At 44.4% G+C, this 24,561-nt stretch overlaps 1 protein-coding gene across 1 annotated transcript in view; it reads right to left on the reverse strand.

Moving 5' to 3' along the window:
• Positions 1–19,705: 19,705 nt before the first annotated feature.
• Positions 19,706–24,561, reverse strand: part of LOC138670885 (chymotrypsin-like elastase family member 1) — a 42,381-nt gene continuing 37,525 nt past the window's right edge. Inside the window, exons 7-8 of the mRNA XM_069758634.1 lie at positions 23,478–23,615; positions 19,706–19,832 (exon numbers count right to left, since the gene is read on the reverse strand). Coding sequence (XP_069614735.1) covers positions 19,824–19,832; positions 23,478–23,615 — 147 coding nt within the window. The 3' untranslated portion in view covers positions 19,706–19,823. The remainder of the gene's footprint in view (positions 19,833–23,477; positions 23,616–24,561) is intronic.

Consider the following 24,561-nt stretch of genomic DNA (forward strand, 5'->3'; position numbering starts at 1 on the left):
ATGGCCACTCGTAGAAGCTCTGGGAAACTCTTCGCAAAGACGGTACTAGACTATGTACTCGGAAGAGGTAGCCTTGTCGTCCATACGGGCTGATAAGGTGGCCACCATCTTACTGGAGAAGCAAAGGAGAAGTAAGGAGCTTGGAGGGGAACTGTGACTGGGCACCCTCTTAGCTAGAGCGCAGAAACCGGGCACCGGGAGCTCGAGGCTGTGTCGTACTTCAAGTCTCACAGCAGAACCTAAAGGACCGAGGATTGCAAGTCATCTATCCGCACCCACACCCAAAGGTGCAACAGTATAAAGAAAGCCAGGGTCATGATAGAGACCCTGTAAAAAGGCTCGCATTGCCCACCATACAGGTTACTGTCCCTGGACAGGAGAAAGGACTTTGTAAGGGAGCCACAGGCAGCAAGGACCTCACATTAGAGCGCGAGAAGGAAGGCTTACAAACCTCACCTAGGAGAGTGATCCACTATTGCCTCCAGGCCGGCCAGACCACATCACCATCTGTTGATCGTACCCTGGACCAGTAAACCAGGTAAAGAGACTGTATTACTGTGTCCTCTGTTTATTCTGGCACCACACCAACCTTGCCAAATACATCGGTAGCCCCGGGGAACCAGCTTCACTGGTGGGAAGCTATACCATCCCAGCTGCACTACCATCATCGCTAGAGGACCCCCTTAAGCATCGTCAGTCACCCCTGACTGAGTAACACAGGTGGAGTCCCAAACTTTTATTATTTTCACAATCCCTTTAAAGATTATCCCTTTTACTTGGGCACAAGGGCCAGAGACCAGGTCGTTGCCACCGTGACCACACCATTAATGACAACTGGTCACGGTACAGAGTACCCCATGGCCCTGGCGGGCATCACAACTTGGTGTCACGAGCAGGATGGACCGACCCATTGAAATGGGTCCTGTTCGCAATGGACTGTATTGGACTGTGTAATGGCCGCCATTATTGCACCACGAGTCGGATGGAGAACAGGAGAAGATGCGTTGCCATGGGTGGAGTTTAAGAATCGGCGCGAAAGCTGAACCCGCCCACTACAGAGCTTTAATGCGAACAAAACATGTCTGTCAGGAGGACAGATCCGCCCCCGGAGATGGCCAGTGGGAAAGTGGAGCAGAGACCACCCACGAAGCAGAAAGAAGGAGGGAGACGTGGTAAAGTCTGGTCGCAGCATAGCTGCACGCTTACCGGTGAGAGCGATGGCGGACAGCAGTGCAGAGCCGCCGGGACCTGCTGACACCAGAGAGGATGTCCCCAGGCAACCAGAAGAAACCCCGGACCAGATGACAACCTTGGAGAAAAACCCCGGCACCAGAGAGACAGGTAAGCAAACTGCCCAGGTAGCTGAGGAAACCCTGGTGGGACCCCTAGAACCCCTGCTGATCCTTATGCCTGGCAAAGCAGCAATAGCTATAACCTGGAACCGCATGACAGACCTGGAAGATGTACTTACTGACCCGATGGTGCCTAAACCCTCGTCCCTGAAAGCATGCATGCAGCAGGAAGCTATACGCTGGAGGCACCCTAAAACGGACCTAATAGGTTTCCCCGTAGAGGCCCAAGCAGCAGCTAATCGTGTGGAAATAGAAAAAGAAGAATACTGCTGACAAGAAATATTAAAACTTGCTGCAGAAGATAAGGAGCGTAGAGCTAAGTGGGAGATAATGGTGGAAAGAAATATGTTAGCCAAAGCCCAGTCCCGCAAAATTAAACCTGCAAATAGAGGACCAATAAGAAGAGTTGACATGGAGTCTCACCTCTTAAAGGGACACCCTGACCGTGACCTTCATCCTGGAGACAAAGTAACATTTACCCGGCACCATGGTGAAAGGGGATATTATGCCCTACATGTAAAAGGGAACACAGAGGAGTGTATCAATACCCATGTAGCCACTGAAAGTGGAGTACATAACCAGGTTACACAAACCCCTGTTGATGGACTGTTCACAGTTGAATCACCTGTTGTGACATGTGAAAAATAACTTCCCCAGTCAGGAAGCGGTGGACACCAGGATCTGCCCTGGAAAAGGAAATAAAGAGACAGAGTTGCTTGCTTGAAAATGTTGTTGATTATGTTTTATTAATGTTTATTGAAAAGTTAAAGAGACAGTAGGGTAATGAACGGCGCTTGCCTGAGAACTTTCCCTTGTATATAATTGGCACCTCTTAAGGTGCCCCTTACTGTTTTTACAACGTGCTGGTAGCATGTGTGGAACCCCTGTTTCCCTGTTTGTTTCTAAGTCCTGAAAAAAAACTGTCTGGTGTGGCTGAAGACCAGGTCTGGATGACATGCCTTGTACCCCGCCCAAGCCCAACGATGGGGGTTTATGATGGGTCCCCCGCTTCATTGCTATCATTGGTGCACAAGGACACCCTGTTGTTATGATTACTGTATATACTCGAGTATAAGCCAAGATTTTCAGCCCATTTTTTTGGGCTGAAAGTCCCCCTCTCAGCTTATACTCGAGTCATACCCGGGGGTTGGCAGGGAGGGGGAGTGGGGGCTGTCTAGTTATACTCACCTGCTCCGGCGTGGTCCCTGCAGTCCCTGCTTCTTCCAGCGCTGCATCTTCTTCGTGTATTGAACGGTCACATGGTCACATAGGGGTGGAGCCGCATATTCATGACTGAAAATGAGCGGTAACTGTGACCGCTCAATACAGGAAGAAGATGCAGCGCCGGGAGAAGCCGGGACTGCAGGGACCGCGCCGGGAGCAGGTAAGTATACGGGGAGGGGAGCGCTGCACAATATTTACCTGCTCCTCGCTCCGGTGCGGCTCCGTCTCCAGCGTCCTCTGGTAGTGACGCTCAGGTCGGAGGGCGCGGTGACGTAGTCAGTGCGCGCCCTCTGCTGAGCATCATTGCTGGAGACGGAGCCGCACGAGGAGCAGGTAAATATTGAAAGCGCCGGCGTCCTGAGCGAAGAGAGGTGAGTATGTGATTTTTTTTTTTTATTGCAGCAGCAGCAGCATTCTATATGGCACAGCTTTATCAGGAGCATCTATGGGGCAATAATCAGCGGTGCAGAGCAATATATATGGGGCACAGCTTTATAAGGAGCATCTATGGGGTCGTAATCAACGGTGCAGAGCATTATATATGGCACAGCTTTATAAGGAGCATCTATGGGGCCATAATGAACGGTGCAGAGCATTCCATATGGCACAGCTTTATGTGGAGCATCTATGGGGCCATAATGAACGGTGCAGAGCATTACATGTGGCACAGCTTTATATGGAGCATCTATGGGGCCATACTGAACGGTGCAGAGCATTCCATATGGCACAGCTTTATGTGGAGCATCTATGGAGCAATAATGAACGGTGCAGAGCATTCTATATGGCACAGCTTCATTATGGCCCCATAGATGCTCCATATAAACGGTGCAGAGCATTCTATATGGCACAGTTTTATATGGAGCATCTATGGGGCCATAATGAACGGTGCAGAGCATTCTATATGGCACAGTTTTATATGGAGCATCTATGGGGCCATAATGAACAGTGCAGAGCATTATATGTGGCACAGCTTTATGTGGAGCATCTATGGGGCCATAATGAACGGTGCAGAGCATTATATGGGGCACAGCTTTATGTGGAGCATCTATGGGGCAATAATGAACGGTATGGAGCATCTTTTTTTATTTTTGAAATTCACCGGTAGCTGCTGCATTTCCTACCCTAGGCTTATACTCGAGTCAATAAGTTTTCCCAGGTTTTTGTGGCAAAATTAGGGGAGTCGGCTTATACTCGGGTTGGCCTATACTCGAGTATATATGGTATATGTTTGCACTTTTCATATGTTATTTGACATTTAAGAAAAGTACCTCCCATAAAGGGAAGCTTAAGTTTAACCTGTTTAACCTGTTGACAAGCATGTCCAAAAATGTTTGCATTCTTAACCTGTATTGTTGTTTTCTTTTTCCCAGTCCGGGAGTACTGGAGTTAACGGGGGGAGTGTAACACACCACATAACCCGTTGTTACAGTGATGTTGCCTTCCTTTCGGGGAGGGTAATGTCATGCTTGTTGGCAAGGAGGATTCCCTTTACCAGGTAAAGCACTTACATGCAACACATTCTGAATCCAGGCCAGGATTCAGAGGAGCTTCCCCAGATATATATATTCTAGTATATATATTCTAGTCTGGAGGAGGAGTTAGTTAGTCTGTTGGAGGGAGATACAGAGAGAGGAGTGAGAGCAGAGAATGGGGCCGTGCAGCCACGTGTGTGCTGCAGCTCCAGTACTGAAGAGAACCAGAAGGGTTGCCATTATAGTGAGCATTTGAGGGGAGAAGCAAAGGAGAAGAAAGGAGCTTGGAGGGGAACTGTGACCGGGCACCCTCTAAGCTAGAACGCAGAAACTGGGCCCCGAGAGGCCAAGGCTGTGTCATGCTTCAAGTCTCACAGCAGAACCGGAAGCACAGAGGATTGCAAGTCATCTGTCCGCACCCACACCCAAATGCGCAGCAGTATACAGAATACAGAGCGCCCAGGTCATGATAGAGACCTGTAAAAAAGGCTTGCATTGCCCACCATATGGGTTACTGTTCCTGGACAGGAGAGAGGAATTTGTAAGGGAGCCACAGGCAGCAAGGACCTCGCATAAGAGCGTGAGAAGGAAGGCTTACAAACCTCACCTGGGAGAGTGATCCACTATTGCCTCCAGGCCGGCCGGACCATATCACCACCTGTTGCTGGTACCCTGGACTGTGGCTTACTACAGCCAGTAAACCAAGAAAAGAGACTGTATTCCTGTGTCCTCTGTTTATTCTGGCACCACACCACCCTTGCCAAATACATCGGGAGCCCTGGAGACCTAGCTTCACCTGTGGGAAGCTATACCATCCCAGCTGCAGTACCATCATCCCCAGAGGACCCCCTTAAGCAGCGTCGGTCACCTCTGACCGAGTGCCACAGGTGGGGTCACAAACTTTTATTATTTTCACAATCCCTTTAAAGACTATCCCTTTTACTTGGGCACCCAGGGCCATGGACCGGGTCATCGCCACCGTGACCACCCCTTTAATGGCGACCAGACCCGGTACTGAGTACCCCATAGCCCCGGCAGGCATCACAACATGCACCAGGAGAATGACGAAATGATAAAGTGAGGGGTCATCCAGCCATCCAGCAGAGCTTGGGCCTCTCCTATAGTCCTTTGGCCTTAGTGCTGTGCTCAGCCAGGTTAACTCTACGGGCCAAGAACACCCCATTTTGTACCTGAGCCAGAAGCTTCTGTCAAGGGAGGTGGTATACTCCATGATGGAGAAGGAATATCAATTATGTGGGCCCTGCAGGGTCTGCAAACATACTTATATGGATACCAATTCACTGTGGAGGCGGACCACAACCCCCTGAGCTGGTTACACACCATATCAGGAACGAAAGGGAGGTGGCTACACTGGAGCCTTCCACGCCAGCAGTACCACTTTGCCATTCACCACAAGAAGAGCTGTGACCACGGTAATGCCGACTGGTTATCCCAACGAGGGAAGTTTGAGGACGGGCGTTTGGGGGAATACCGAAAAGTGCTGCACCCTAGAGCCCTCTAAAGGGGAGAGGTGATAAATATGGGAGATTGTATCCTATTTGGCAGGGGATTATAAAAACTCCTTCCCATGTACAGCTGTAATAGGACACCTAGCTCTGCAGGGGTCAAACCTCAAAAGGCTGAGTGACAGATCTCAAACCTTGAGCAAGCTAAGCTCAGAAGAAAAGGGTTGCTTGAATAATATATACCCTGATGTCTAACTGCTTTTTTTGAGTCAGCTATGATTTAATAGGGAGAATATGAACTTATCTTACATCTTGGTCACAGACTGGTTACATTTTTGCGATCTCGGGACCGGACCAAACGCCTTCCAGGGTCCCAATCCGTTTTAGCACCACAGAGTGGGTAGATATTTAGAATGGCTAGTTGGAGACAGGTAGCAAAGCTGTGTTTCTTCTCAACACATAGTGGTGGCCCGAAAAGATTCCATGGCTCCAAAACTGCCTCCCTATGACCGTCCATGAAGAAGTTATATGACCCAACTTCGGTTGGAGTTTTAAGCTCTTAGAGGCAAGGGGTGGGAATTTAGGTTCAGCCCAGAGGGCAGGAGGGGAGTGACCCAAAGGGGATAAAGATTAGTGTGGCATCTCTCTCTTTGTTATGCTTGTGGTTCACTTTGAAAGTGGTGGCCATGTTGAGTAACGTTCTGTAAAGGAACAAAGAACCAGCTGTTAGTCCATCCCCCCTGCGGCCCAGCGCACATGTGATCTAACATCAAACCACTAATTGACATGATCCATCTGCTTACATCTTTTGTCCTACCACTATTGTATTTGCATATCTGACCATCACATATGCATAACCATAGTGTATATAGTATATTGTCTAGTGTGCCCTTAAGGTGATTAAATATATAATTTAACCTTGGGCTGCTCTTTTATCTTGATCTATGAATCCACACTCCCTTTTCTTGGTTTAATTTTCCATGCTACCATGGCTGGATTCTTACTGATATAGTCCCATTAATGGACTGGGCTTATAGCTAACGAGGAACTGGTGTTGGCCCTACTGGGCTGGCAGGGCTCTGTTTCACTGGTGCTAGTGAAAGGGGCCTCTCAGCCTGTCAGAGTCGTGAGTGAGTGTGGTACCACGTCAGTGATTGTATGAGCACATCCTCTCACTCCCCGTGCCTTCCTGGACCGGTGTATACAGGGGATGTCTGTGTAAAACTACCAAGCTGACCTTACGTGTCCCCAGGGGCTGCAGAATGTCATGTTGCTGAAAGTGGGGAGACCATATTACGTGATCCTTCTGATGTAGTCGTGAGTGACATCAGGCAGGGTGGCGAGGTGCTGGTTCATCACATGTGGTGGCAGCTGTGGGATTCTGCGCGATCTCTCCTGTGCTGTCCTTCAAAGTCAGTCTAAGATATTATAGAAACTGAGTCATTCTATATAGTATAAAAGTGGCTCTTTAAACTCCATCTAGCTAGATCTAAATCAAGCCGGTCACTCTCTTTCTCCCACCTGCTCTCCCTTTCTCTGCTTCTCCTCACTGCTGGAGACATATCTCCCAACCACAGCTTATACCTCCCATTACTACCCAGTCCTATCGCTCCCTATCTAATATGAACTACCGCAATCTTTCCAACATAAAACCCAAGCCCCTGATGCCCACCCCCCTGCACCCTCTCTCTGGAGCACTCTGGAATGCCCGCTCAATCTGCAATAAGCTTCATGGGATTTACAACCTTTTTCTCTCTCGCAATCATGCCTTCCTCGGCCTCACAGAAACATGGCTAACACCCTCTGACACCGCCTCCCCTGCTGCGCTGTGTTACGGAGGCCTCCACTTCACCCACACCCCTTGCTCCAGCAACAGACATGGTGGAGGAGTGGGTCTTCTCCTTTCTTCAAACTGCACCTTTAACACAATCCCACCTCTTCCCTCCCTTTTCCTCCCTTCTTTTGAAGTCCACTCTGTCCTCATCTACTTTCCCTCCAACCTCCAAGTAGCCGTCATATACCGTACCTCCAGGCCTGGCCACTGCCTTTATTGACCAATTTTCCACCTGGCTTCTTCACTTTCTCTCTGCTGACATTCCCACCATCATCATGGGTGACTTCAACATGCCCATTGATACCCTTCAGTCAACAGCCTCCAAACTTCTGTCCCTTACTTCATCCTTTGGACTTATTCAGTGGTCCTGTGCAGCCACCCACACGGACGGACATACATTAAACCTGGTATTCACCCATCTCTGCTCTCTATCTAACTTCACCCCCCCTCCCTCTATCCGACCACCATCTGCTCACTTTCTCATCCCTGTCCTCCTCACCGGTCACCCATGTCCTGCAACATGCGCACCCCCGCAGAAACCTTGCACACCTAGACACCCACACACTCTCTGACTCCATCCTACCACTGGCATCCATATCCTCACTCCACGACACACAGTGCCGCTGCTTTCTACACTGCCACTCTCGCATCAGATATTGACACGGTTGCCCCCCTCGTCCATGGCAGAGTGGGACGTATCAATAGACAATCTTGGCACAATAACACCACTAAAAAGCTCCGGCAAGTGTCCAGGGTTGCAGAGCGGTGTTTGAAGAAAACACATTCGCAAGATAACTTCACTGTATTCAAACAAGCAACATTCGCTTTTAAATCTGCTCTCACCTCTGCTAAACAGGCCTACTTCACAACCATTGTATCTTCCCTATCCTACAACCCCAAACAGTTATTCAAAACCTTTAACTCCCTGCTCCGCCCCCCACTGCCCCCTCCAAACTCCCTCATCTTCTGAGAACTTTGCCACACACTTTAAAAATAAGACCAGACAAGGCAAGTCTTCATTGTTCAACCACAACAACCCCTTTGTATTCCAGACCAATGCCCAAACCCCATAACCTCCCTATCCAACATCACTGAAGGGGGGCTTTATTGCCTCCTCTCCAAATCGCACCTCACCACCTGTGCGCTCGACCCCATCCCATCCCACCTCCTCCCCAACCTCACCACCACACTTATCCCATCCCTAACCCACCTCTTCAACCTACCACTAACTTCTGGCACCTTCCCTTCTGCTTTCAAACATGCCACAATCACGCCTATCCTTAAAAAGCCAACCCTCGATCCAACTGCTATGTTCAGCTATCGCCCAATATTGCTGCTCCCATTCGCTTCCAAACTCCTGGAGCAGCACGTCCACTCTGAACTTTCCTCCCACCTCTCATCTAACTTGCTCTTTGACAATCTACAATCTGGTTTCTGCCCCCATCACTCAACTGAGACAGCCCTGACCAAAATCACTAACGACCTACTTACCACCAAAGCCAACAGACAAAACTCTGCACTCCTCCTTCTAGACCTGTCCACTGCTTTCGACAGTTGACTACTGCCTCCTACTACAGATCCTCTCCTCCTTTGGCATCAAAGACCTCACCCTATCCTGGATCTCCTCGTACCTTTCCAACCGCACATTCAGCGTCTCCCACTCCCAAACTACCTCCTCATCCCACCCTCTCTCTGTCTGTTTGGTTCCCCCAAGGCTCTGTCCTAGGACCCCTACTCTTCTCAATCTATACACTTGGCCTGGGACAACTCATAAAGTCCCATGGATTCCAGTACCACCTCTATGCTGATGACACTCAGATCTACCTCTCTGGCCCAGACGTCACCGCTCTGCTGTCCAGAATCCCAGAATGTCTATCAGCCATATCCTCCTTCCTCTCCTCTCCCTTCCTCAAACTCAATGTGGGCAAATCTGAACTCATCATCTTTCCTCCATTCCATAGATCTTCCTTACCTGACCTATCTATCGCAATCAATGACATCATGCTTTCCCCCGTACCGGAAGTCTGCTGCCTCGGAGTAACCGTTGACTCTGCCCTGTCCTTCAAACCGCACATCCAAGCTCTGTCCACCCCCTGTCGTCTCCAGCTCAAAAATATCTCCAGAATCCATCCTTTCCTCAACCGTCAATCTACTAAAATGCTTGTGCATGCCCTCATCATCTCCCACCTTGACAACTGCAACATCCTTTTCTGCGGCCTCCCTGCTAACACCCTTGCACCTCTCCAGTCCATCCTTAACTCTGCTGCCCGACTAATTCATCTCTCTCCTCACTACTCCTCCGCTTCCCCCCTCTGCAAATCTCTAGACTGGCTCCCATTCCTTCAGCGTATCCAGTTGAAATTACTAATACTGACCTACAAAGCCATCCATAACCTGTCTCCTCCATATATCTCTGAACTAATCTCCCGATATCTTCCCTCACGTAATCTCCGGTCCTCCCAAGACCTTCTTCTCTCCTCCACACTTATTTGCTCCTCATCCAATCGCCTCCAAGACTTCTCCCGTATATCCCCCATCCTCTGGAATTCTCTGCCCCAACACGTCCGACTATCAACCACATTCGGATCCTTCAGACGGAACCTGAAAACCCATCTCTTCAGGAAAGCCTACAGGCTGCACTGACCACGCTGCCTCCTCATCACTACTGAAGCTACCGCCTCACCAACACCAGAGCTCCTGCAACCCTCAACCTACTGTCTCCTTCCCCATAATCCTGTAGAATGTAAGCATGCGAGGGCAGGGTCCTCGCCCCTCTGTATCAGTCTGTCATTGTTAGTTTGTTTACTTTAAGTGATATCTGTAACTTGTATGTAACCCGTTCTCATGTACAGCACCATGGAATCAATGGTGCTATATAAATAAATAATAATAATAATTATATGCTTACAAAAGTAAACATCTGCCAACTGCCTCTCTAATCAGGGAAGACTCGATTCATTTCAAGAGCTCATATGATTCGTGGGTTACTTTCCCAACTAGGTGCATCACCATCAAGTTCCTGATCCATTGAATGCCTTCTGCAACATGCTGGAAGTCTCTGTGGCAATGGTAGAGTAGATGGCCAGTTAGATCACATGAAGCGTCTCTGAAAAGCGCTGACATCAGTGTTAGCGCTCATCAGAGTCACGGAGTCCTATGTATAACCCGCTGACTGTGATAAGTGGCAATGTTCACCGCTCTTCAGAAATGCTGGGTCTCGTGGAGTGCAGCATGAGTCAGGGGTGGCTTCTGCTAAAGGCTATGGAGCCTCAGAACAAAGCTCCATAGCCTTTCAATGATGGAATCGGCAGACAGTGTCTTTTTTTTAATTTCTCTCTTTTTATGTTTTCCAGGTTTCCATTTGTGGACTATGTAGGATTCCCGGGACTACGTTAGACTCCCTGGACTATGTCAGACTTGTAGGGTTTGGGTTTTTTTTAAATACATTTCCGGGGTGTGTTTATTTAAATAAAGTATTTTCACGTGTGTGGTTTTTATTTTTTAGTACTGGATTAGTAATGGGGGTGTCTGAAAGACACCTCTCCATTACTAACACCAGGGCTTGATGCCAGCTGTGTTTCTGGAAAATTCACAGCTGACATTAACCTCAAGCCCCGTTACCCCAATTGCCAAAGCACCAGGGCAATCAGGAAGAGCAAAGTGGCTGAGGGTTGGTATTTTTTGGCTAGGTAGAGCCCAATAGCCATGGACCTTCCCAGCCAGATAATATCAGCTCACAGCTGTCTACTTTACTTTAATTATTTATTTCTTAGGCTGAACAAGCATAAAAAGCTATGTAAGGCTACGTTCAGATTAGCGTTTCCCGACGCTGCGTCGGGAAACGCAGCGGCGACGCATGCGTCATGCGCCCCTATGTTTAACATGGGGGACGCATGCGTTTTTCTTGTTGCGTTTTCCGACACGTGCATCGTTTTTTACGCTAGCGTCGGACGCAAGAAAATGCAACAAGTTGCATTTCTCTTGCGTCCGATTTTCGTCAAAAAACTACGCACGCGTCGCAAAACGCAGCGTTTTTGCGTGCGTTTGCACGCGTTTTTTCGTGCGTCGTGCGTTGCGTCGCCGACGCAGCGGCGCGCAACGCTAATCTGAACGTAGCCTAATATGTACCAATTTAGTATCTATTATATACATAATATCTTTCTATCATCTATCTATATATTTATACAAGATTGCATTATTATGCAACTTGCTTTAAGTTACATATAGTATTATAGTACATAAAAAGATTATGTTAAAAACACATTGCGCACACATGTCATACGGATGTCATATTGATGCTAGGAGAGAAAAAAAAATCGCACTTGCAAGACACTCACATGACTTACGGAATGACATACACATGACACTCGTCCAACTGTCGGGATGAACATGTGAGCGAACCCTAATGTTTGTATCGGGAAGACTAGAAGAAGCATGTAACAAGGAATTAATTGAAGTGGGCTTTCAATAAATGTAGGTTTGCATTTATAGATTTGGATCCATTTCAATCACACTGTCCAGAAATTCCACTTTAGTTGTATTACAGTTGTGTGAAAAAGTGTTTGCCCCTTCCTGATTTCCTATTCTTTTGCATGTTTATCACTAGTTTTGATCGAATAACTTCGGATAAGTACTTATCCGAATAGCTGCCTCAGGAACCTGGATACCTGGAGCGCTCCCAGTAATCAGCTGCTCAGCGCTGCATGTGTCGCGGCTGTGTGACAGTCACGACACATGCAAGGAGAGCCCAACAAACAGGCTTTCCATGCATGTGTTGCGACTGTCACAGAGCCGCAACACATGCAGCAGCGGCGCCAAACAGCTGATTATCGCGAGCGCTCCAGGTATCCAGGTTCCTGAGGCAGCTATTCCGTAAACACTATAGCTATTCGTAAAAGTTCTTATCGGAAGCTATTCGCTCAACACTGTTTATCACACTTACTGTACTGGTCTCTACAGAGGTGGTGAATCACTGGTAAATATTATCCCAGATAAATGTTTTTTTTTTAGCAGATTGTTTTTTATAACATTAAAGATATTTTTATTTAGATACCTAAGATTTTCTTTTACAAACCTAAAACTTTTTTTTCAAAATATTTATTAGTCCTACAAAGAAACTTGAATATGCGATTTGATCACATAGAGGCGATACCTATGCACTTATGCAGTGCAAAGCCTTATCCAGCCTGGCACTGGAAGTGTTGTATTAACAGGCAGCCTAATAGATCTTGGCTTAAGTACAATATTTTCAGTTTTGATCTATGACAGATGTGAAGCCCATTGTTAAGCCACTGGTTACTCAAAGGCGTATAAATTCGTCATTAGCGAGTCCATTTAAATTGAAATTAAATTTGATTGATCCTGATTGATGATTGGTTCATTTTTCTTTATTCTATATTTCCTCTCTGACTTCCTATGATTAAGGACGCTACCGTTGCGCCACAAACGTGTCAGGTTTCTTTTAACTTCTTTTAAACATGAATTAGAGACAACTTAGCATCAATTCAAATAACTAAAACATGTCTAAACACTATTGTGAATTATAAACAGTTACAGAAATTGCACTACAAAATGTGGTCCTCATTCAGTGACAACTCTTCTTTATTGGTCTCTTGTACTCCTGCATCTGATCATCTCTCATTATCCTTGTTATCTTTTCTCCATAGCCGCAAAGTCTTGGCGAAATCTGTTAAGGTGCTCGTCGCTCACTGCTCCACAGTTTAGTTGAAAAACGTCTATATGTGAATATAAGAATGTAATCTTTTAGGACAAGTTACAGCCAAGATCCTTATAGGTTTTAAGGAGATTTTTCCACCAACTCTCCATTGTTATCTGCTTTTGAATTTCCCCAAAAATTAATTAGTGATGAGTGAGCACTAAAATGCTTGAGTACTCGTTACTCGAGTCGAGCAATATGTAATGTTTGGCTTCTCAACCCGAGTAACGAGTACAATAGAAGTCAATGGGAAACTCAAGCATTTTTCTTGTGCTCCTCCAGAGGTCTGGAGGGGGGGGGGTCTAAAAATTGCTGAAAACTATGTAAACAGCACTGAAATGGCATGAGAACAGCATGGGGAAGATCCCTGGAAGCATCTCTGAATCCCAGATTGGTGCTGTTGTCAGAGTATTACGCCACTTTTACAGACTTACAATAAAACATACAAAACTGACGATAAAATGGATTTGACTGGAAAAATGTTAATAACACCAAGAATGAACACCAGGCCATAACATATGAAAAAAATACAAACTTTATTTTGAACATATCTAAAATCAATAAATTAAATTATGATTGATTGGAAGGTTACTCCTTTTATATATATATATAGTCCTTTGCCACTGTTCCAGTCATACCTGTTGGTTGTCTCTGTATTTTGGTTGCTCCATAATTTTATGTGTGGTATATGGTTTTAGATATGTTCAAAATAAAGTTTGTATTTTTTTCATATGTTATGGCCTTGTGTTCATTCTTGGTGTTAGTAATAATTATCACTTGGCTTAATTTTGATTAAAGGCGATATTATAGGTGTCAATAATGGAAAAATGTTAAGAAACAATCTTTCAAGGATAATGTCTTGTATATAAGGCAAAATATGCAAGAGGAAAAAGAAATGCTCCTCCGCAATTTGGGCTATGTTCACATGCAGTGTTTTTGCACGTCTGCATTGCTTTCAATTGTGAAAAAACATTCAATAGGAAATGTAATGTTATCATTTTAATATCTTATCTGGCCATGTGGTGTGTGAGACATGATCAGACATATTGAAAGTCACAATTTTTTTTAGGGCCATCAGCCAGCCATCATTATTTGTAGAGGGCCATCAGGTGGCACTTTCTATTTTTAAATGACCAGCAGATGTCTTGTGGACATATAAGATCAAGATAAAGTTTTTTTGTAAAACACATAATTCTACGGTTTACTGTAAATTGAATGAGGCCTACAAATAAAAGAACATAGTAGTTACAGTCAAATATGGTAGAGGTTCAAAGATATTTTAGGGTTGTTTTGCTGCCTCTGGCACTGGGTGCCTTGAAATGTGAAGATTCCCAAAGGATTTTGGGTCGCAATGTAGTGCCTGTGGTCAGAAAGCTGGGTTTGCTTTGAAGTAGGTCATGGGTCTTCCAGCAGAAAGCACCCAGAAATAAATGGAAACAAAGCACTGGAGAGTTCAGATGTGGTCATTCCAGCTCCAGTAGCATAAAGTCTCTCACCACTACCTCTAACATACAGATGCTAGAGAGAAACTGTAAATGGACACATTAAATCAGTTAATTATGCCTGATTCGATGAATTTCGGAGTAAGGATCACAGTAAAAAACCCAAATTGGTCAATGAGTGTAAAGAAGCAACAGCAAAGCTTAGAAATTATAAGGCAATAATGCCTGACTACATGCCTGTCATACGCTATACCTACTGCAACACCTCACCATAGACAAATTGCAAGTAATAAAGGTGTTATTGTAGAATATAGAATGGATTTGAACTGGCCCTGAAAATATTTTTTCTTGTGTGTGGCAGCCTCAAAGTTTGGAGAAGCGTAAATAACACTTGCAGCTTTGATGAATCTCTAAACACAGAATACCATAAAACACATGAATCGGTCAATGAGTGCATGGAAAAAAACAGCAGCAAGGCTTAGAATTGGAAATGTTTTACATAATTCTTTGTCTAAGGCCTTCTGGTACTGCAATATTTTATTAGACCTCTCAGCCATGAGGAGAGATGTAAAGTAGCATGGGTCTAGAAGGGTGACCAAAAGCAATTAGTGTTAGCCAAAATGCATACAACGTGTATGTCACGAGAAAGGCAACAAAACATAAACTCAGCCATGTTTTCCAAACTGCAAACAGCAAAGACTTCCCTGTCCCCAGCAAGAGGGCAACTGTCCATGTTGTCCTCCTCCTCATACTCCTTCTCCTCCTTGTCTTAAGGCCATCCATGCTGAACAGACGGACTGAAGGTGGTGTGGGTACTAGTGTCTGTAGTTCAGACAACCAGCTCCTGTTCCTCCTCATTATCACTCAATCCTCATTGAGAAGATAAGATAATGCTGGGCTGTGTAGCATCACCCAGTATAGTTTCTTGCTTCATCTCAACTTGCTCTACCTGCAAAGCCTCCTCTTTAATTGTGAGCATAGAGTTCAGTAGACAGAGAAGGGGAATGGTGATGCTGATTATGGTGTGTAATTGTGATTAAATTTAAGCAGTGTGTTACTTTGAATGGTTCAAGCCTATGTCCCATCCCCTGATGACGCCGCTAGCGTGGTGAAACATGTAGGGGAGACGCTGGTGCGAAAATTAACTGTCCTATTCTGCCAGATATGTGTTGGCATCCTAGGTACTATGCAAATCAATAAAACAAAGTAGCAGGCACACTGCTTAAATGTAATCGCAATAATAGAGGCAGATTAAGGACAAAAACTTTTTATACTTTTTAATATTTTAAAATTTAAATAAAAGTTTAATAAAAGTTAATTTTTTGGGTCTTCTTGTGGGGGTTTATTTGGGGTTCTCCCCAATTTATTAATCCAACAACCTTTTCACACTTGTTCTAGCTTCAAGAGTTGTTTTCCGCGCCCCCAAACAAAGTGGACCAGGAAGCTAGCTCGACATGATGCATGTGTTGTGCTCCCTTGGCAGTCACAGTTTCATCTTGCCCATGGCCTCTACCTCTACCCTCACTATCAGATTCACATCCACTTTCCCGTCCCTTACCAGGTGCCTTGCCCATTTCTCCCTGTTGAGAAAGTGTTGCAGACAGCATTACAAAGGCAGCAAACATTTTCCCACTTCAGATGGACATAGAGTATAAGAATGCAGCATCAATACAGCAATGCTATTTTTTTAACAAATTTTTTTGGGGAGGTTGAGGCACAATTATGGCACGAAAAGTGCCATATTAAATGTCACTGTCGAAAAAAACTGCAGTCTTACAATGTCAGCAAATTATGCTCATTTCAGATGAATATATACGTCTGAAGTATCAATATAGCAATGCTATTTGTAAGCAAACAATTTTTTTATGTTTTGAGACCCAGCTCTAGCACGAAAAATGCTGTATAAAATTGCAGTATTACTATTGCAGGAAAATTTTCACCTCAAATTAACGTACAAGACTGCAGTATCAATATAGCAATGCTATTGAGATCCAACCAAGTCTGGCTGTGTGTCTACTACTGCAGTATAAACGATAAATAACATTCCCCTGATCATAATAATTTGCAGGATTAAGAGCAAAAATAATATTATTGGCACCAAGAAGCTGGTTTTGGTATAAATTGCAGGCTGCAGAATAAAGGGCATGCAATTCACCCTATCCTGCCCTACACCATCCCTTCAGCACAATCTCTACTTAAGTGCTGCTGCCAGCAGTATTACTATTTATTGTAATTAGCCTTAAGAATGGCTGTTGTTGTGCTTAAAAGAAATGTTAATGTGGTTGATTTCCTGGCTAATACGCAGCTACAATTCTGTCTCACTTTCACCAGCACCTCTTCCTACCCTGCCTGTTTCTGGGGTACAGTGTGACAAGCATGGCGTCACGGCTCTTATCTAGACCTGATGATGACGGTATGCGGCCAGCCAATTACAGTAATGTCACAACCATGATAGCTACAGTATTACAGTGAATGGAAGGCAATTCGTTCTCCACTTGTTCATTGGCTGTTTAAAAAGCGCCAAACATACGAGGCAGGGACTTGAACTCTCGATCGAATGTTTAAACTAATACTTGCCGAGTAACAAGCATCCCGAGCACACTGATGCTGGTGCGAGTTACGAGTATTGGCGAGCATGCTCGCTCATCACTAATCCTTACCAATGGTAAGAAGATGCTGGGAGTTACCAGCCATCATCAGACTGATAACTATACAGGAATCACAGCACTGAAGAGACATATCCCGTTTCACAAATAAATGTTTGCATCCAGGTGCCTTATAGGTGACATCTCCTCTGATTCAAGTTGTTTCCATCCCTTTTGTCTCTGTGTAGTACAGATGCCATGATGAGATTTTACACGCAGAGCAGGTCCCTGCAGACTTCCTTCTTCTCTGTCTACAGCAGCACATCCTGAAACGGTGCCCTTAGAAAAAAAACATATTATATTACCCCATAAATATAAATATTTCCCCTGCTGTGCCCCTAAATAAATAATTGCCCCTTACTTTGCTTCCTGTACAAAATTCCCCTTACACTGCCCTCCTCCATAGTATCCCCCATACCACCCCCTCTCTATAATGTCCCCCTAAATTGCACCTTTCCAAAATATTTTTCCCCCACTGCCTCTCTGCATAATGATCCCACTCATAACCCTTTTAAATGCCCCTTAATGGCCCCATAATGGCCCCACAGTGTCCTCCATTATGTCACTCATTGCCCCATAATGGCCCCCATTCCTTCATAATGGCCCCACAGTGTCCTCCATTATGTCACTCATTGCCCCATAATGGCCCCATAGTGTCCTTCATTGCTCTATAAGGTTCCCATTGCCTCAAAGTGCCCTACAATGGCCTCCATAGTGTCCCTCATTGATCCACAATGTTCCTCATCGCCCCCTAATTTTCCAAATTGGCTCATAATGTCCCCCCATAATGGTACCCATAGTGTCCCCCATTGCTCCATAAAGTCCCTCAGTGCCCCATAATGTTCCCCATAGCCTCATCATTATATTCCCCATAATGACCTCCATAATATTCTACGTTGCCCCATAATGTTCGCCATAGCCTCATAATGTCTCCTATAATGGCCTCCATAGCGTGCCCAATTATCTTTCCCAATGCTCCATGATGGCCTCCAAAAACTAACACCAAGCAACAAACAAACTGAAAAGACTCCTGAAACGCTTAACGGTGCACGCAGCGTTCTCTGCACCTCTGCGGCCCTGCACCAGCAGCAGTGTGATGTCAGCAGCATGCTGACGTAATCACGCTGCTGCACGTCGATGCTGGCACAGAGTAGTGCTGCTCTGCCCGCAGTTTTCAAATGTATTCATGTCTGAAAGACGTTAATACATTTGAATTTAGGATGGAGGGAGCGGCGTCTCCCGGGCAGCTCTGCGTGCCGCACAACATACTTCGTAAGGCCGCATGGTCTGCAGGCCTGTCATATACTACATTAAAATGTACATACTATTTATTAGTGTTCATTCAGTAAAGTGCTGTTAGAAAGCATCAGCACCACTCACTTTTGCATCAGGAGGTGAGCAGTGCTGACGACATTACATGGACAGATGCCCGCTAAGGACATATACTGGTCTAATGCACCTGCCTTATTAAGTAGAATAAAACATGATGCCTGCTGGCTATGCAAACGTTCTGGGAGGTTCTTTTTGACACAACATTACTAGTACTAAACACCTTCCAATGAAAAGGTGAGTGGTGCCTGGGAAACCCCTTTTTGGATCTACAGTTGAGTGATAATTTTGGATGATTTTGTGTAGGGCAGCAGATTTGGAGATATGTTTGAGTTGTGGAGCACTCTACCCCTAGATGAAGGCACGCAGCTGAAACGCATGTTAGGGCCTTGTCACCACACCACCAAGACATATCTTATATATTAGATTACTTGCCCCATGTTTACCACTTTGTATTAACTTCTGCTATACTCTTTGCTGTTACATGCTGATATCGATTTGGCACATGGTTTCTTTTTGCATGGTTTCTTTTTGGCACAACCCGTTATATTACCATACTATTCTGCCTCTTGCTGTTTTGTGGTGCCAGCCATTGGATGACTCACATGTTTAATCTCTATTTTATGTCTCATCTACCTAATAAAGGTGCATTTTTATACCATTGGTTCCTTGTGCACATCTTCCTTCTCCTGTAGATTCTATAAAATCTTATCAGTCACAACTACCTCTTCCGACAAGCCTACAACCTCCAGCAACCACCGATTGACCAAACCGCTTCACGACCAGCTCTACTTCGCCAACTGTATCCTCACCCATACCTTGTAGCATGTGAGCCCTCGCGGACAGGATCCTCTCTCCTCCTGTACAATCCGTGACTTGTATTGTTAAGATTACTGTACTTGTTTTTTTTTATTATGTATACCCCTCCTCACATGTAAAATACCATGGAATAAATGGCGCTATAATAATAAATACTAATAATAATAATAATAACTGGCATTTCTTGCCTCAGTAATGTACAAAATCTGTCTTTATTGAGTGCAGATTTTACCCGGGAATTGAGGATTTTGAGAATGAAGCATCAGTTCTGCTTGAGAAATTAGCAGATTTCTCTCATAAGATATATTACAAACTTGCTTATTTATTGATTTATGAAATAAAAAATAAAATGAGGGTTACACTTTAAGGGACAACTGTAGTGAACAAACTGACACTAAAGACAGTCTGTGAGAAAGAAGTCTTTTAATGGAGTAGCATAGAAAAATATTTCCACTGGTGTTAAAATAAAGTGATAAGATAATCTATTCTGTATTTTCTGAGATTGTCCAAGTCCAAGTAGCAATTTAGACATTCTGAAAGAAAAAAAAAAGTCCAGGTCAATTACTTCAGCCAGCAACCAGTGGTATCTGGCCCCTTTCTGTAGAAATACATCTTTATAAAAATACCAAGCTTCATGGGATTAGTAAATGTCTGTTCTCATTGCTAATATTTTTTCATCCCTATGACAGAGTTGTTCATTTTTTTCCAGCAAAAACAGATGATTTTTCCTCCGTATAACCATCCCACCATGTGCAGTTCTTTATTTCCTTTACTATATACGTCCATATAAGTCAATAAATAAATAATAAAGGTCACATACAATTTTATATCATAATTATTGTAAAATATCAGGGAAAAATGCATATACATGCGGATAATAACCCATTTGTAATTCTTTTTTGGGCACCCATTGACTTATATACTTATTAGACAAGTCAGTATTTTGACCATATCATCATTTTTATGCATCTTTTCCGACTCCAAGCTGTATAACTTGAATGTTTATTGGATGAAGCAGATCAGGTGATGTGTATTTGTTTAATGCGGGAGTATGCGGTCTAAGGATACAACACCCTTTATCAAGGTGTGTAGAATTGTTAGGCTGGTTTCACATTTGCGTTTTTTTTTGCGTTTTAGCGCAAAAAAACCGCAAAAAAACGCATGCGTTTTTTCCTATACTTGACATTAAAAACGCATGCGTTTTTTTGCATGCGTTTTTTTGCGTGCGTTTTGACGATGCATGCGTCATTTCTATGCATGCGTTTTGTTGCAGAAATGCAACATGTAGTAATTTCTAGCGGCGTTTTTTTGTCGCAAAAAAACGTATTGATGTCTATGTAAATGCATGCGTTTTTAAGCACATGTGTTTGCATGCGTTTTAATAGAAAAACACAAGAAAACACACTGATAAGCCAACCCCCAACCCTAACCCAAACCCAAACGCTAAGGGATCCTAACCCTAACCCTAACCCTAAGGGATCCTAACCCTAACCCTAACTCAAACCCTAAGGGATCCTAACCCTAACCGTTAGGGTTAGGGTTAGGGTTAGGATCCCTTAGGGTTTGAGTTAGGGTTAGGGTTAGGATCCCTTAGCGTTTGGGTTTGGGTTAGGGTTAGGATCCCTTAGGGTTAGGGTTAGGATCCCTTAGGGTTAGGGTTAGGGTTAGGGTTAGGATCCCTTAGCATTTGGGTTTGGGTTAGGGTTAGGGTTAGGATCCCTTAGCGTTTGGGTTTGGGTTAGGGTTAGGGTAGGATCCTTTAGGGTTAGGGTTAGGGTTAAGATCCCTTAGTGTTTGGGTTTGGGTTAGGGTTAGGGTTAGGATCCCTTAGGGTTAGGGTTAGGATCCCTTAGCGTTTGGGTTAGGGTTAGGGTTAGGATCCCTTAGCGTTTGGGTTTGGGTTAGGGTTAGGATCCCTTAGGGTTAGGGTTAGGGTTAGGATCCCTTAGGGTTAGGGTTAGGATCCCTTAGGGTTTGGGTTAGGGTTAGGATCCCTTAGCGTTTGGGTTTGGGTTAGGGTTAGGGCTAGGATCCTTTAGGGTTAGGGTTAAGATCCCTTAGCGTTTGGGTTTGGGTTAGGGTTAGGGTTAGGGTTAGGATCCCTTAGGGTTAGGGTTAGGATCCCTTAGCGTTTGGGTTTGGGTTAGGGTTAGGATCCCTTAGGGTATGGGTTAGAGTTAGGGTTAGGATCCCTAGGGTTACTAGGGATCCTAACCCTAACCCTAGCTATTTCTGCTTATAGTGGGTTTTATTGTTGATTTTGATGATTGGCAGCTGTCACACGCATGTAAACGCGTCAAAACGCCGCGTTTGTATTAAAACATGCAAAAACGCTTGCGTCTAAAAAACGCAGCGTTTAAACGCGTTTAAACACGTTTTTTTACCAAATGCGTTTGCGTTTAAAACGCTGCGTTTTTAAACGCAAATGTGAAACCAGCCTAAGACAGCTTATTTTTCTCTGTTGAAATGGACCAAAAAAGAGATTTAGCTGACTGTAAGACTTGTAATATTCTATTTCTTTTCAGTGGGATGGGGAGTGACCAAAGAACCATCAAAAGTTTTGTTGTAAATAGCAGGGCAAAAAACAAGTTGAGAAGGAAAGATTAGTTAATTGCGAAAGATTTGAGAAGAATCAAATCGGAAGCGACCAGGAAGCCATTATCCTCCAGGGCTGTCATTTTCCAGAACTGCAGCCTCCTTGGAGAGCCCAGGAGTACAAGGTGTTCAGTGACGTCACTTGTTGGGGTAGCACTGGTTGCTGCACTCGAGATGTTCTTCTTACAATGTGCTCTTACCGGTTCGTTACTTCTGATCTGAGCCGGGAGTGCACTGTCACTATGTATATTGTATAGTGACAAGAATCTATTGAGCATACATCAGAATTGACAACCAACACATGCTCACTAGAGCAGGGACTAGCTTAGCCCCTGAAATGGAGGTCAGTGATGACACTTTGTTTCAGGGAGGAGGAGGCTGCGGCAGTGACAGCAGCCTCTATTTCCTGTTCCGGATGATGTTTCGATTCAGTATCCCAGCTTGCACTGGAATTCTGAAAATGAAGTGTCATCAAAGAGGAGGTAGTAAAAAAAAATATATATAGCAGTCAGATAGTGTTGTGAGGGAAGGATATGGAATTTTTGATTAAAGTGTATTAGAAGAAAAGTTTAGATTATGGCATTAAATAGATAGGGATTTAGGATTAAAATTAATTTGTGCTACGAACCACACTTTAAAGATGAAGAAATAATGACATGGCCCCTTCCTCGCCTGACTTAAACTCTACTGAGAACTTGTGGGCCCTTCCTAAATGGGAGATTTACTGAGCACCTCTCTGATCAGTGACTGGGAGGCCATGGTTGGTGCTGCCCAAAATGTTGATCATCAACAGATTAAGAAACTGACAGACTCCATGGATGGACGGTTTATAACTGTTATTGAACAGAAGGGCAACTATGTTGGTCGCTGATATTTTTTAAATGACAGAAATATATTTTGTACATTTTGAGATATTTGTTATTATTTTCATTATAAAGGATGAAAATAAACAAGTGAGATTAATTAAATTACAATTTTTCATTTAGTTGCATAATAATTTTGGTCACTAATTGTTTCCAATAATTCTACACACAGATATTATCCATACGAAAAACAAAATCTCACTTTTACTTTTTTAAATATTCATGTTTATTAACCTTTTGGATTGACCGACAGCACTGAAGTTGTTCAGTAGTAAAATTATTCATCAAAATTATAAATTGCCCAATAATTGTGCACATTGTGTAATTGGTGAGTTTGATTCTAAATATGAACCAAAGTACATGATGCTGTGATTTGTTTATATGTAAATCATCAGTTCCAGTGTAAAATCGTTGAAGTGAACTACCACATTGACGTGTATTGGGCAGTGTGCTATAAGTTTTGCATACTGACAGCACATGGACATTTAATATGTTTGTCTGAACGAGTCCGAAATAATAGTGCTTTGAAAATACAAGAAAATTGTGGACTTAACCCCAACCACGATTATATCTGCATTTCTCCTTTAGATCCTACCATTCTCCATGAGCATGATTAGGTGAATTAGACAGTAGCCCACTAGTGCCAACTTCTGTGCATTTTTGTAATATGATGTAGTAGAATATTAAAACAATTACAATTTTTTTTAAGTGTGAACTTACGCTGTTGATCCAGGGGATGTGAGAAGATACTCTGGTGAAAACAGCAGTATTGCATCCCTGGAAAGCCAAATAGCTAGCAAGACCGTGAACTTGGTAGCCACCATCGACGTCACAGTTCAGAGGGCCACCAAAATCTCCCTAAAAAGAAAAGATGGATCCATAAACATGATTTTGTGATAGATAATTCTATTAGGCTGATTCAGAGGTGTCGCTTGAAGCTTTTTGGTTCCATTACAAAGCTATGATGTACCATTTATTTTACAAGAGTGTCCTTATATAAAGGGTCACATGACATGTCATGTGATTCTGGCAGCCAGTCAGAGGCTGGCGATCAGCTGCAGCCTTTCAGCATTTTGTCAAATTAGAAGTCCAGTCTGGACTTAAGGCCCCTTCACATTAAGCGACGCTGCAGCGATACCGACAACGATCCGGATCGCTGCAGCGTCGCTGTTTGGTCGCTGGAGAGCTGTCACACAGACCGCTCTCCAGTGACCAACGATGCCGGTAACCAGGGTAAACATCGGGTAACTAAGCGCAGGGCCGCGCTTAGTAACCCGATGTTTACCCTGGTTACCATGCTAAAAGTAAAAAAAAACAAACACTACATACTTACCTACAGCCGTCTGTCCTCCAGCGCTGCGCTCTGCTTCTCTGCACTCCTCCTGTACTGGCTGTGAGCCGGAAAGCAGAGCGGTGACGTCACCGCTCTGCTTTCCGGCTCACAGACAGTACAGGAGGAGAGCAGAGCACAGCGCTGGAGGACAGACGGCTGTAGGTAAGTATCTAGTGTTTGTTTTTTTTTACTTTTAGCATGGTAACCAGGATAAACATCGGGTTACTAAGCGCGGCCCTGCGCTTAGTTACCCGATGTTTACCCTGGTTACCAGTGAAGACATCGCTGGATCGGTGTCACACACGCCGATCCAGCGATGTCAGCAGGAGTCCAGCGACGAAATAAAGTTCTGGACTTTATTCAGCGACCAACGATCTCCCAGCAGGGGCCTGATCGTTGGTCGCTGTCACACATAACGATTTTATTAACGATATCGTTGCTACGTCACAAATAGCAACGATATCGTTAACA

Source organism: Ranitomeya imitator, chromosome 3 (genome assembly GCF_032444005.1).
Source record: "Ranitomeya imitator isolate aRanImi1 chromosome 3, aRanImi1.pri, whole genome shotgun sequence".
Classification (NCBI taxonomy): domain Eukaryota; kingdom Metazoa; phylum Chordata; class Amphibia; order Anura; family Dendrobatidae; genus Ranitomeya; species Ranitomeya imitator.